This window comes from Hirundo rustica, chromosome 1, assembly GCF_015227805.2.
Source record: "Hirundo rustica isolate bHirRus1 chromosome 1, bHirRus1.pri.v3, whole genome shotgun sequence".
Taxonomy (NCBI): domain Eukaryota; kingdom Metazoa; phylum Chordata; class Aves; order Passeriformes; family Hirundinidae; genus Hirundo; species Hirundo rustica.
Genome location: NC_053450.1, coordinates 75,231,745 through 75,244,806, shown reverse-complemented (window position 1 = coordinate 75,244,806; position 13,062 = coordinate 75,231,745). Strand labels below are relative to the sequence as shown.

The following is a 13,062-nucleotide window of genomic DNA, read 5'->3' as shown; positions in this document are numbered from 1 at the left end:
TTTTTTTCTGTACTAGAAAGCACAAATGGTACCACCTAAAGCTTCTCAAGATGAACCTGAAGGAGCCTTTTCTGCTAAAGATAGCTGTGTAGTTAGGGACTATATAGAAGAGTGACTCAGATCTAGAAAAATAATTGATGAGGACAGACTTTCAAGTGCTGAGACATGGATCAGCATATTAGCATAAAGTAATTCAATTTCTTCCTCAGCCTGTATGGCCTATACATGAGATTTGTGGACTGCACTACCAGCACATGCTTCAGTGATGCTTGCTGGCAGCCTTGAATTGATGAAGAACTGTGAAATTGTCCCAATGCTTATAAATAAGTAAATAAGCAAAGGCTTCCTCTGTTGCTGTGATATGAATCAAATCAATGACATATTATGATCTCAACATCATTTCAAACAGATAGAGCGCATTAACAGATTCCTGGCCCCTGGAGGTCTGCGCCACCTGATGTTCTACTATCAAGACGTGGAGGTAATGGATACAGGTAAAGCAACCTATATTCTCCTGCAACGTGTTATAATTGTGCTGGGCAAATACGGAAGGAAAAGGAAGATAGTCAAGTTCCCTTAAACTGGGACTTAAAGTAAGTCAGGTTTGGTCATACCAAGGCTTAGATCCCTGCTCATGAAATGAGGATTGGTGAAATTTCTGAAGCTTATTAATGCTCTTCTGCATATTGCTAATATGAAGCAGCAAAATATTTCCTTGTGAGCTCAGCAGCTCTTGCCTGTGGGAATTAGGTTTTGATAATTAAAAGCTGACTTTCACACAAGGTGAGGAGTGACAGATGCCCTTCTTCCTCCCCTTCAATCACACCAGCTGTTGGCCCTAGAAGCCATCCACATTTCTTGGCACCCGAGCATCCATCTAGGTGGTTCTGTTACATGGGAAATGCCTTCATGAGGCCCGCATTATGGGTAGAAGGGGTGTTACCCCAGAAGTTCCTTCTGCACATACCCCTTTACCACATGCCCCCGTGTTCCACACTTCTGGTGGAAACCCCCTTCTCCCTTACCCTGGAGTTAGCTCAGGACACCTGTGACAAGGACATCCTCATTTTTCCCATGACTTCTCTCCCAGATTCTCCAGTGCTCTTGCTGTTGGGACTAGCCAGGTGCTCTGTGACCTCTCAGAGCCTGTGACTGGTTGGTGAGAGTTCACTCCACCCATCCAGGGAGTTACCCTGGAGGTACATGAGCAGTCCTGTAAACATATCTATGTATAGCTGTATAAATGTGTTTATATACAGGCAAACATATACCTAGATGAATGAACAAATATGGATTTATATTTCATGCATTTTCAGTGTGTATGTATTTTCTTCAGTATATCTGTATATATCAAAAAGGGATGAAAAGGCTATTTAATATGATATAAGCAATTTAATAAAAAAAGTTTCAATGCACATAGAAATACAGTTAAATGAAAACACAAACCCAACCACTAATTTAGAAAGCTGATGAGCAAGTTTTAACATGCCTGAGATGAAGTGGTGAAAGTATGACAGAGAAAGTGTGAGGCAAGGGTGAAAGCCTAGGAATCTAAGGAGAGTTGCCCATGTCCACCCCCAAACCGATCAGATCACACTAGAGTATGGTATGATTTTGGCAACCTTTTGAGGTGTGGTGCTAAATGTGGGCAGTATGGAAAGCAGTAGGAAAAAACCACACAAGCAAAATCCAAATGAATTCACAGCAAGCTGTGCATTGGGCAAATAAGCAAAAGTCCCTAGAAGATCATACACAGGAGGAAAAAAAAGTAAAATAAATAAAAAAGCTGGTGATGGAGAAGACAGTGGGGATTAAATGAGTGGGCTGGAGACTGACTTTGCCCACAGCTGTAAGTGTAGTCACTTGTAATACTATCAGACAGTAAAACTTATGCTGTACATTTCCCCTTTGTAGCTGGAGCAGAGATTGTAAAAGAAGTATGTGTTGATTCTTTAGGGTTGTGGTTCACAGGCTGTCAAAGCAAAAATCTCAGTTGTGGTGGTGGCTACTAACTGGTAAAGCTAAGTGAATTTTTGTGGCATTACATGTACCTTCTTGGCAAAGGCACTTACTATGGCCACCTCCTACACAAGCTGATTTTCTGGCCCTGATCTGGATCAACCAACACTTCTGTTAGGGCAGAAGATCATTCCATGAAGGCAGCGTAGAAGAAATTTTGTGTCTCTGCAGAGCAGGAGACTGTATCTGTGAGTTCAGGAAGATCTACTTCAGAGTCTTAAGGTGTCATTTAAAAGTTTGATTTCGTGCAGTGATTTGAAGATCACTATTCATGTGCATTTTACAAACTTCTAGCACCCTTTTCAGTAGCAGTACATCTTTTCTAAAGAGACTGCAGTTGCACTACCTACTTCACCTCCTCAGATTGTGCGAAAACTCTGGTGACTCTTGCTGGTCTTGCCTCTGTAATTACTTGCAGCATTTTGACCCTGGTTGGATGCCAGGCACCAGGGGAAGCTGCTTACTCACCCTCCCCCTGCTGCAGCTGGATAGAGGAGAGAAAATTTATTGGAGATTTCATGAATTGAGATAAGGACTGGGCAAAAACACTCCAAGGGCAAAACAGGCCCAACTTAAGGATATTTAAGTGAATTTATTACCAACTAAACCAGAGTAAAATAAGCCCTTAAAACAACCTTTTCTTCCCTCAGACTCTCCCTCTTTCCCACTGACAGGATACAGGGGTTCTGTTCAGTTTGTCACCCAGCGTTTTCTTCTACTGCTCCGGGAGAGGAGTCCTTCCCCTGTGAGACCTTGGGATCCCTCCCACAGGAGACAGTTCTCTGTGAACTTCTCTGGTGTGGTTCCAATCTCATAAATAGCACTCCTCCCAGAACTGCTGCAGCATGGGTCACTCTTCCATGGGGTGCAGTCCTCCAAGAACAGGCTGCTCCACCCTGGAAGCAAGGGACCCCTTTCTCCACTGGGTCTCCCATGGGACCACAGCCTCCTCCAGGCATCCACCTGCTCTGGCACGGGCACCTCCCCATGTTTTCACTTCCTCCTTTACTCTGGCTGGATATAAAACTGCGTCCCAAACTTTGTTTTGATTTTCCTCTCAAACACATGATCACAGAGGCATTACCACCACCTCCAACTGGCCCAGCTTTGGCCAGCAGCGTGTCCATCTTCAGAGCCATCAGGGGTTGGTTCCTGCCAGACATGGTGGAAGCTTCCAGCAGCTTCTCACTGAAGCCACCTCTGTGGCTCCCTTCACTACTGAGAGCCATGCAAAACCAAAACATTACTGCAGTACAAAGGAAGTGCAAGTTTATTAGCGTGCAACCAATCAAACTAATAACATTTTCAGAGTCAGGTCTTTTGCTGATGACAGAGCCTTTCTGTACTTCTGAGGTGTATGAAAAGGAGATTTCTTCAGAGCTGTGGTGAGAAAGGGGGGAGGAAAAGATGATGCAAACAAAAGGTTGAGGGTGGAACTTATGCTGGCCACCTGATCCAAAATAGGGATCCCTGGTTTGGATCATGGTCATGTATCTGAAAGAAAAAAATGTGCAGAGGGGTCTCTCATTTTGGATGTTCTTTAAATGCTGGTATCAGCAATTTACTTTCTCATCTTCTTATTGTTGTAGTGCCTCACTGAGATGTGTATACATACAATTTTACTCTGAGGTAATAAGGAAAAGCTAGTAACAAAGGAATATTGTGATCAAAAGCATATAAAAAATATTTTACCCCCAAAGACACTGATTCTTCTTCATGACCCTTTATAAGTGTTGCCAGCAGCCTGAACATGAGTAGTATATCCATGCTGGGGGAAAAAGAAAGGACAAGGAACTCCCTTGTAGCTCCCTTATTGTTTTTTGTTTGTCTGCTTATTTGCTTTTCCCCCAAGAATCTGCTGTGGCCTCTTTCTCCATGTTTTCAGAAGCACCCTATTTGTTTCTTCTTTTTCTGTTATGTTTACGTGTTTTTAGGGAAAGACAGTTGATAATAGCTCCTCTAAGGTAAAATACATCGCTACATTTTCTGGTTTTTCTTTAATTTTTCTTTTTCAAGCAAGACGGTATTATCAACAGCTGCACGATAGAGCCTATAAATGCCTGAGCCATTATTTAGAAGGAATAGAAAAACAAGTAAATGACTAGAAATGAAAGGCTTTTGATGCAAGAATGGCAAAACTAGATGAAGACTAGTGCCATGGAGACTCTGTTGCATACTTTCTGTGGACAGTTCCATGAGATGCCTCCAGGAGACTGGGACTCATAGAGGCACAAATAATGACTGAAGTGCTTGTGTAGAAAACTTTTCTTTGAATAAATAATCAGTGGGTCTTAATTGTTTCTCTGTTTGGATTTATAGAGTACTTTGACCTTCCAGGAATAGGAACAAACTCTCATTTGACCAAGAAGAAGAAACTTAAAGTGTTTGTGACAGAGGGAAAAGAAGTTGCTTTAACCGGTGTATGCATTTTCTTCATTAGAACTAGTTTTTCTAAGCATGTCACAGCTGAGAATATCTATCAAGTAAGTCAGTGACTCCTCATCTCTGTGCATAACCTTGTTTAAAATTTGCTTTTACCATGGGGTATTTGCTCTCAGCATATAATTTGACATAGAGGAATAAGTAGAAGGACACAGATAGATTAAATAAAATGGGACAAAAAGGGAGGGGAATGAAAATAAAGACATTATCTTGTGGCAGCAACTTGATATATATTATTGATATGAAAAAAGGATGCTAAGGAAGAAAATTTAGGACGATGTGTAATGACAGAGTAATTAGTCAATACCTAAATACTGGTAAATTAAATGGTGTTAAATTTCAAAAACCTCTAGCAAATTCATTAGAAAAAACAAAAATTATTTTACTTTTGAGAGTATATATGTAAATTGTATATAACTAAGTTTTTACTGGCAAAGGACTCCTTGTGTTGTGTCTCTTTTACAGGAAGTAAATTTTAATATGATGGATATAGGTCGAGATGGCTTATTAAAAAGTGTTGAGCAGTTGATGTCAGAAATATTCATTCCAGCCTTACAGACTATGGACCATGGCTGGATTGAACCTCAGCGAGTTCCCAATATTAAGCAGGACTTCCTTCGTGCCCTTGAAGCATTTGTTAGTGTCCTTTCAGGAACTCAGCAAAGTCTGTTGGAAAAGGTAGTGTGTTGATGTGGCAAATAGAAAGTGAGCTAGTGGTAGAATGTTTCTAGCTTGAGACCTTTTGAATTAACTGCTGTTGTAGATTACTCATAAAAATTGTTTTTGTTAAACTGGAGAATGACCCAACACTTCTGTCTATTGTCGTCAGTCATTCATTTTACTTTGATCTGTGGTTTTAATAGTTCTGTAGTTGCTTCTGTTCTTGTTTATTCTGGGGCCAGTTCTTTAGAGCTATTAACTTCTTGACTCTCCAGTGGCTGGTGTCCCTCTTAAATGTTGAATGATTAATGTATGATAAACTGTTGCTCCAACTGGTTGGTTTCTATTCAGCTTTTGTGAAGGAAAGGATGTGAGAGCACAGCTGCCTGGCTGGTAAATTCTCCAGACTCTGGAGTCCACTTCTGGCTCAGTCTAAATTAAACTGAGCTGAGAATAGGAAGTGAGATACACCTAGCAGGGCAACAAGGTAGTCTTTAAATTTCCTAGTTTATTTGTCATGAGCATTCAGCTTTTTTTTTTTTTTTTTTTTTTTTTTTTTTTTTTTTAATTTTTTTTTATTTATTTACATTTTAGGTCAGTCTGAAGAAATGTGAAACATATGACCTGGAAACTCTAAGAGGACCTTCAGATTACTTGATGGTTGCTAACAGCTTAGAGGCTCTTGAAAAAATAGAAATCTGCATGAAAGAATGGACCAAACAAATTGAACAGGTGATACATGGAAAAAAATGTGAAATACGACAACATCTGCATCTTGGCAGATGAGTTTAATCCTGTTGGTGTTATAGCTGCCTTTCTATAAATTTAGATAAGTTCAATCTCTTTATTTTAAAGTATTGTTGGTATGTTTTTTGTGCTATTATTTCGCAATGAGAATATTACTGAGAGCTTTTTCCATCTGCTTGTTAATACAGGATACACAGTTTGGTAAGCTTAGTCCCCAGTCTTTGATAATTACCTGTTATTAAAGTAGAAAACAGTTAGTGGTTCTCAGTGGATTTAATGAAAACAAAAAGAACACAGTAACTGAGTGAGCACTATTTTCAGTAGTCACATTTGTACGTTGAAACATGCTTTGCAGGTTATTTGCAGCAAATGTAACTGTGTCTGTGTCAGTGCTCTTACAACAGAAGGAAAAGAATCTCTTCTTTAACCTGGAAATAAAAGGACCAAGCAAAATCAAGTTTCTTATGTGAGGTGGAAGCTGTTAGGTAATTTATCGGGCAAGCTTAAATGTAACTATGTGTTAAAATTAGAATTAATGCATGCTACCTCTGCAAATAAAAAGTATGAGCATCACTCACATTACTGTATGATAAAAGGTTCTTGCAGAAAATGACCAGTTGAGAAAAGAAGGAGATGACCTTGGACCACGAGTAGAGCTTGATTATTGGAAAAAGAAATTGTCAAAATTCAACTACCTTATGGAGCAGCTGAAGAGCCCAGATGTGAAGGCAGTGCTTGGCGTACTCACTGCTGCTAAATCCAAACTGCTGAAGGTTTTTATTTTAAATTATGACAGATGTAAAGACTAGAAATGTTCTTTATACCCTAGCTCATTTTGATAATGTATGTAACAATGCGGGAAAAACATTGAAACATCTTTGGCTTTTATTTTCCCTTTCTTTCTCTATTTCTTAGCTTGAGTAGATAAAACTAGTTCAATTTGTTAAAAAACACTGGGAGTTGCCTCAGTCTAGAGACTGAGTATATAATATACTTCATCCATGTGGCTCAACAGAAATAAATAATTAAAATATTTGAAAAGTTGATTATTAAATCAGAATATTGAATTAATGAACTGGATATTTAATGACAAAAAAATCAATCCCCCCATTTTAAGGCTCTTTTTTATATTGTTACAGTGCCTGTCAAAATTTTGTGGAATCACAACTTCTTACATTGACAGAACTAAATTTAAAGTCCCATCACCAACAGAAAATAAGTAAATAAAACAAAAAAATCTTGTCTCATCAAAATGAGATGTGGAACAAATACATAGCTATATGCCCATAATTCATATATTTTGCAGCAGGTTGACTGCACACTACCACTGACTGTTTGGCTGAGTGGTCTAAACCAACTGTATGTTTACAGTCAACTTACCGAAACAAGGCAAGGAACCTCATCCTGGGTGAACAAGTATAATCCTGAAGTAAAAGATCTGTGCTTTTGAATGTGTTTAGAAGCTACTGACTAACCAAAATGATCTCAAAACATTTTTTCTGAAATGCATACTTTTATTTGTTTTTTCAACTTCCTGTTCTTAGAAGTGGCGAGCATTGGATATTCGCATCACAGACGCAGCAAATGAAGCTAAAGATAATGTGAAGTATCTTTATTCTCTGGAAAAATACTATGACCCATTATACAATAGTGATCCTGTAAGCAGAACTTTTAAATTCTCAACAGAAATGTCTTGAGATGAGCAACATGAATATATTCTGTAGGATGAATTTGGAAATGAAACAGTAAATTTTACATATGCAACTCCAGTTTGAGATTTTGTGCAGTAGTGGTACAAGTAGCTTGATGGGAATTTCTGGCTACAAAATAAAGTACTTGCTATTTTCATACCTTAGTATCTGTAAAGCTTTTGTTCTGGTAAAGAGACTGGTTTCTGTGCTGTGAGAGAAAGTGAATTCCTTAAGATTAAAAAAAAGAGAAGTAAACTTAATGCTGTGCTAAAGACAAAGTTTGATCTTTTGTCTTGTATTGGTGGACATGGTTAGACTACCATTTATAGGGCAATTTTCAGCTTCTTGGGTTGGGAAAAGATAAATAGTATTATGTAAATATTAAGACATAATTATAAATCACCTTCTCATGCTATAGTATGAGAATGCATAGGATGATGCAAGCATAACGTAATAAAACCAGCCACCCTAAAGTACAGGATTGGAGGAGTCTCCCTCTCCCATTATCTGCCAAAATAGGTGGCAAATAATTGCTTTTATTAAAACTGGTTTTGCAACTGGCTGTATGTGTCTTGCTAGTCAAAGAAATACGACTGGTAGCCATGAAGACTCAAGACTTTGACCCATCCTAGCTTCCTCTCTCTCTCCTCTGAAACTTATCCCAAAACCAAATTGCTTCCAAAGAGCGCTCTGGGCAACCAAGTTTGTTTCCATTTACTGGGTGATATTAGAACATTGTGTTCTTTCAGTGTTTCCAATGTTCTTTCAGTGTTTCCAATCTGCTATTTGAGCTTCTCTACTGAAAGGTTATTGGATTCAGAACAACAATGACTGTACTTGCTACTGGCACTGTGCAGGGTCTGTTGAACTCGCCTGCTTTGTGCTTCCAGTGCAGGTTTTCACCAAGGAGAAAGGGGTGTGCCCGCGTTGGAGATGTTTAATTTTGTGATGGTGTAGCACCCGGGATGAAAGACTTAGAGGCATGGAGTGTGAAGCCTTTCCCTTACTGATATTTTCCTGTACAATTTTGAGAATGAGTTTGTCAGCAGAATAAAACTGTCATTACTTTGGAAATTCAGATGTGATGAAGAGTGATCTGCAAAATCTTTGTCTGGCTCACTTATGGATTGAAGACAGGACTGCTATGGTTTTGAAGTGATGCCTTTTACTAAATATTTTTAAGAAAAGTATTTCTTTTAAACACAAAACTTTCTGAAGACTACAAGCGATAAGAAGAATTTAAATGAGTAGGATAGTGTGCCCTTGGCTGTGCATCAAGCATTCTCCCTATCCCCATCTTCAATAGTATGAGATGAGATGAGAATATAATATGAAAAGGCTCATGTATTTTTCTATGACAGGAGCATCGCATACTTTTTATAATCATGGGCAAAACAGACTGAACTTGGGGAAAAATGTCTTTATTGACAGTGAAAATACATTTGGGTAGTGACAAACAAAATCAGAAACTAAAGCCACATCTCTGCAACAGCAGGCTCAGCTTCACCCTTCAATCCCCTGTTCTCTTCCTCCTCTCTCCAAGTACTGAAGGGATTCTCTTTACATGCAAGTTTACATCAGGTTTAGCAACTGAGCATATATAAACATACCTTTTTGTGAAAAAGAGGGTTCTTTTTAAGAGGCCTTTACTTCTACCAAATTTCACTCACTGATCTGAATTCTTCCAGCCAAGACCCTAGTGAAAATTCTTCCCCAAAATTAAGTTACAGAGCTTGTGGAACAATGTAGGACAGGCAGCTCTGCAGGAAAGGCCCAGGTAGACAGGGCCAGGACCATTCCAAAGACCATGTTCATAATTCTCCTGCATTCACTAATTAGGTGTTGTGCTAATGTGTGGTAACAGAGGTACTGAGCAGAGTTCAGACTGTGTGTTTTCTTTCCAGGTGTCCATGCTGGATGCTATTCCAGGACTCATAAATGCAATTAAAATGATTCAGAGTATCTCTCAGTATTACAACACTTCTGAAAAGATCTCCTCTCTCCTTGTGAAGGTTGGTGCTCAGCAGGAAAAGAAATATTCTCAGATTGTCTTCTGTGTTGTTGTTTGAGTGCAAGAGAGAACACAAAGAAACCATGCAACTGGAGAGGCAGCACTTTGTGCCCTTTAATGCGGCTTTTTAAACATATAAAGAATTGGAAATAGTGATAAACTATTTCAAATTTAGGACTTATTTTACTGCTTGTAATTTGGAGTTGTAGGAACGTTTTCAGACTTAAATCTCACCTCTGATGTACATAGAGTAATTCTATGTTACGAATTCTTCGTTACAAATTTTGCCTGCTATGAACAGGGTTTTTTTGTAGAACCAAATGCGCTAAATTCATATTGCCCTTAAACTTTCACGTGTTTGCATAAAGAAGGAAATGGATTGGAAGGACAAGCTATTCTTTACCATTTGTACTCTCCTGGGCTCTTGATTTTACCTTTGCCTTCAGAAGAGACAAAGTCTTATTACTTTGTACTCTTCAATGCTATTTCAAGGTTGGTGCAAGATGTGTAGGTTTAGGATGAGCATAGTTACCAACATTTTTGTTATGTCACATTCAGAAGGCTGGGTGTTGCAAGGAGGACAGTCTATCGATGTGGCTGGTATTTGGTATTGCTCTTTGTCAGGCTTTGGGTCAGTGCAGTCAGAGGAATGGGACTGAGAGAACAGCAAGACCTGCTTTGTCTTGAAATGCTGTATTTTCACAAAGTTAAAACTGCTTTCAGGTGACCAACCAGATGATCTCAGCGTGTAAATCTTACATTGCGAACAATGACACAGACACTATCTGGAATCAACCACAGGAGACAGTTGTGGAAAAGCTACAAGCAGCTATTAGACTTAAACAGGTAGGTGGGAAGAACATTTAGAAAATAAATTATATGGTGATATTTAGGAGGGCAGGAATAGGAAAATTTTATGTGAGAAAGCACTGTTACAGTGAAGAAAAATGAGTTAACTGAAAAATATCCACTGGAATGCTTATGCTAGAGCTGACAAGGAATTTAGTCTGTTGTCTGTTGATCTGGAAACAGAATTTTGATGCTCAGTCTTTCTTAACTATGCTTATAAGAGAATTGCTTGGATTTTCATGCCTGTGTTTCTCTAGGTAGTGTCTTTTCACTTCATGTGGAGAATTATGAAATACAAATTAAAACAAGGAGACTTAATGAACTGAATTATATTCCAAAAATGTGTGGACAAGCTATACACTTAGAAAGGACAATTTACTAAAGTGAGAAAAATTCAGCTGTTTAGTTGGCCTAGACTTGTCAGGAAGATAGCATTTGTGGTTTTTTTGAATATACTTCTGTGATACTTTTAAAAATTTTATTTTTCTTTGTTCTTTTTTCCCTAACACATAGTATTATGGGATAATTCGGCTTGGAAGGGTCCTCAGAAAGTATCTAGTTCAACCTTCTGCTCAAAGCCAAAGCAGGGGCTGTATGAGATGAAACATGGTTTCCCAATCCTTTTTCCAGCTCTGCCTTGAAATTCTCCAAGGATGGAGAGATTGCACTGCCTTTTTGGGCAGCCTCTTTGACTGTTCAGCTTCCTTGGGATGAAAGATACTCTCCTTATATCCAGTCAAAACCTCATCCATTTCAATTTATGCCCTTTTCTTCTTGGTTGCTGTCCATGTGTTGCTGTGAGGAAGAGCTTGACTCTCTCTTTGGTAACCTCCCAGTACTTATTGGGACCTTCATATAGGCTTTCTGCCCGTGTGTTTTTTTTTTTTTTTTTTTTTCCCTCATTCCTTATATGTGCTTGCAGGACTACATCTTTATCCTAATACCTTCTGAAGCAAGAAATCTTGCCTAGTTCTACTATAAATTAGTGTAAATTTGTATGACATCTTACCATCAACAATGAGCACTTTACTTGTATTTTTCTATAAAGATATATCAAATTGTCCAGTTTCTGTATGAAAATATATTGAAAAATTTGGTATTCATTTGAGTCTTATTAGTTCCAGAAGCTTTCAGAATTTCTGTAGATTAAAACTTACATTTGAATCACTAACAACATGGCAAAATCTGCACCCTTTGTATTGTTATCTTCAAGTGGGGTTATCCATACATAAATGTGATAAAATGAATGAGCATTTTATGGTAAAGAAAACTACTATTGAAAGCGTTTCAAGCAAATCTGTTGAATATGTACTTTGACTACGTGAAGAATGTAGCAAATTTGGAGTAAGGTTTGTGTCTTGTTATGAATGCAGAATGAAAAGTAGAAGCTTCTGTGGGGCAGCATTAAAACTTCGGGAAGTGATTTGTTCTTGAAAGTGATTTTTGAACATTGATTACTCAGTAAAACTCTCAGCATGCAAACATTTTCAGTCTCTGGGAACTGGATTGTCATTTGGTTCTTCAGTAAACACATCAAACTCTGCTATGAAATGGAGGGAACAGAATTTCTGTTGCTAAGGATATGTACAAATATATTTGTATGTGTAGTTCAGTCATTTGCTGAAGTGTGTAATCCTGTAATGGCATTGATGGGTTGGTTTTCAGAAGCAGATTCTGTTACTCTCTTTATAGTGTTCATGATTGTTTATTGATGAAACTTCTACTTGCCATCAGGTTAGGATGACACTTGTCTGTGTAAATTTTGTTCTCGCTAAAAACGGTGCCTTTTGTTATGACTTGACATTCTTTTATATTCTTTGTTTTAAGGAGTATCAAAATTGTTTCCACAAGATAAAAGAGAATTTGGAACAAAATCCAGCTGAAAGACAATTTGATTTTAGTGAGATGTATATATTTGGAAAATTTGAAGCTTTTCATCGTCGTCTGGTAAAGATAATAGATGTTTTCAATACAATGAAAACGTACTCAGTTCTACAGGAATCTAAGATAGAGGGATTGGAAGAAATGATCACAAAATATCAGGTACACACTAGGTTTTGTATATTGTGTCAGTCTAACTTCAACCCTTAAAAGAAAATTATGACAATTAGGGAAGCGTTTATTAAGAGAAAAAATAATTTTTTGATTGTGCTTAAATTACTGAGTAATAGCAATGTAAATATGTGATTACTGGGGAAATAAGCAGACAATATGAAAGAAAACATGCAACGGGCATGTGAAAGAAGTATGCTAAAATCAAACTGATTGAAAAAAGCAACAGAGTGGGGTGACCGTAACAGGAGTAGTAGGAGCACAGTTTTGTGCTATGATCAGGAAAAAAAGTGCTACATTTCTGTCTCTACAAACGTTGGGCTAGCTGTGAGTGCCTCTTTGCATATTAGTGTTACTATGCAGTTTTCTTTCCTGATTTTTATTTTTTAAGGGAAGTGTGACTTGAGCAACAAGGAGATCTTCTAAGAATAGAAATATATTAAGTCATGTTCTTTTCCTTCCTTCTTTCTCAGATAGCTTTCTTTTCTACCAAATGTAATCTTTCCTGCTTTTACTGAGCCTGAGTTAGCTTACTATTTTTTTATTTGTAACTTTATTAGTGCAGTATCATAATATGGCACCTGTGAATAT

At 38.0% G+C, this 13,062-nt stretch overlaps 1 protein-coding gene across 2 annotated transcripts in view; it reads left to right on the top strand.

Annotated features, from left to right (window-relative positions):
* Window positions 1-13,062, top strand: part of DNAH5 (dynein axonemal heavy chain 5) — a 136,214-nt gene that overhangs the window by 24,622 nt on the left and 98,530 nt on the right. The window contains exons 3-11 of one of the 2 annotated variants that reach the window (XM_040076784.2): window positions 410-494; window positions 4,339-4,502; window positions 4,927-5,139; window positions 5,716-5,853; window positions 6,465-6,641; window positions 7,413-7,526; window positions 9,464-9,571; window positions 10,294-10,416; window positions 12,247-12,462. In XM_040076784.2, coding sequence (XP_039932718.1) covers window positions 410-494; window positions 4,339-4,502; window positions 4,927-5,139; window positions 5,716-5,853; window positions 6,465-6,641; window positions 7,413-7,526; window positions 9,464-9,571; window positions 10,294-10,416; window positions 12,247-12,462 — 1,338 coding nt within the window. Of the gene's footprint in view, window positions 1-409; window positions 495-4,338; window positions 4,503-4,926; window positions 5,140-5,715; window positions 5,854-6,464; window positions 6,642-7,412; window positions 7,527-9,463; window positions 9,572-10,293; window positions 10,417-12,246; window positions 12,463-13,062 lie in introns of those variants that run through there. The other variant, XM_040076790.2, reaches the window with a different exon arrangement.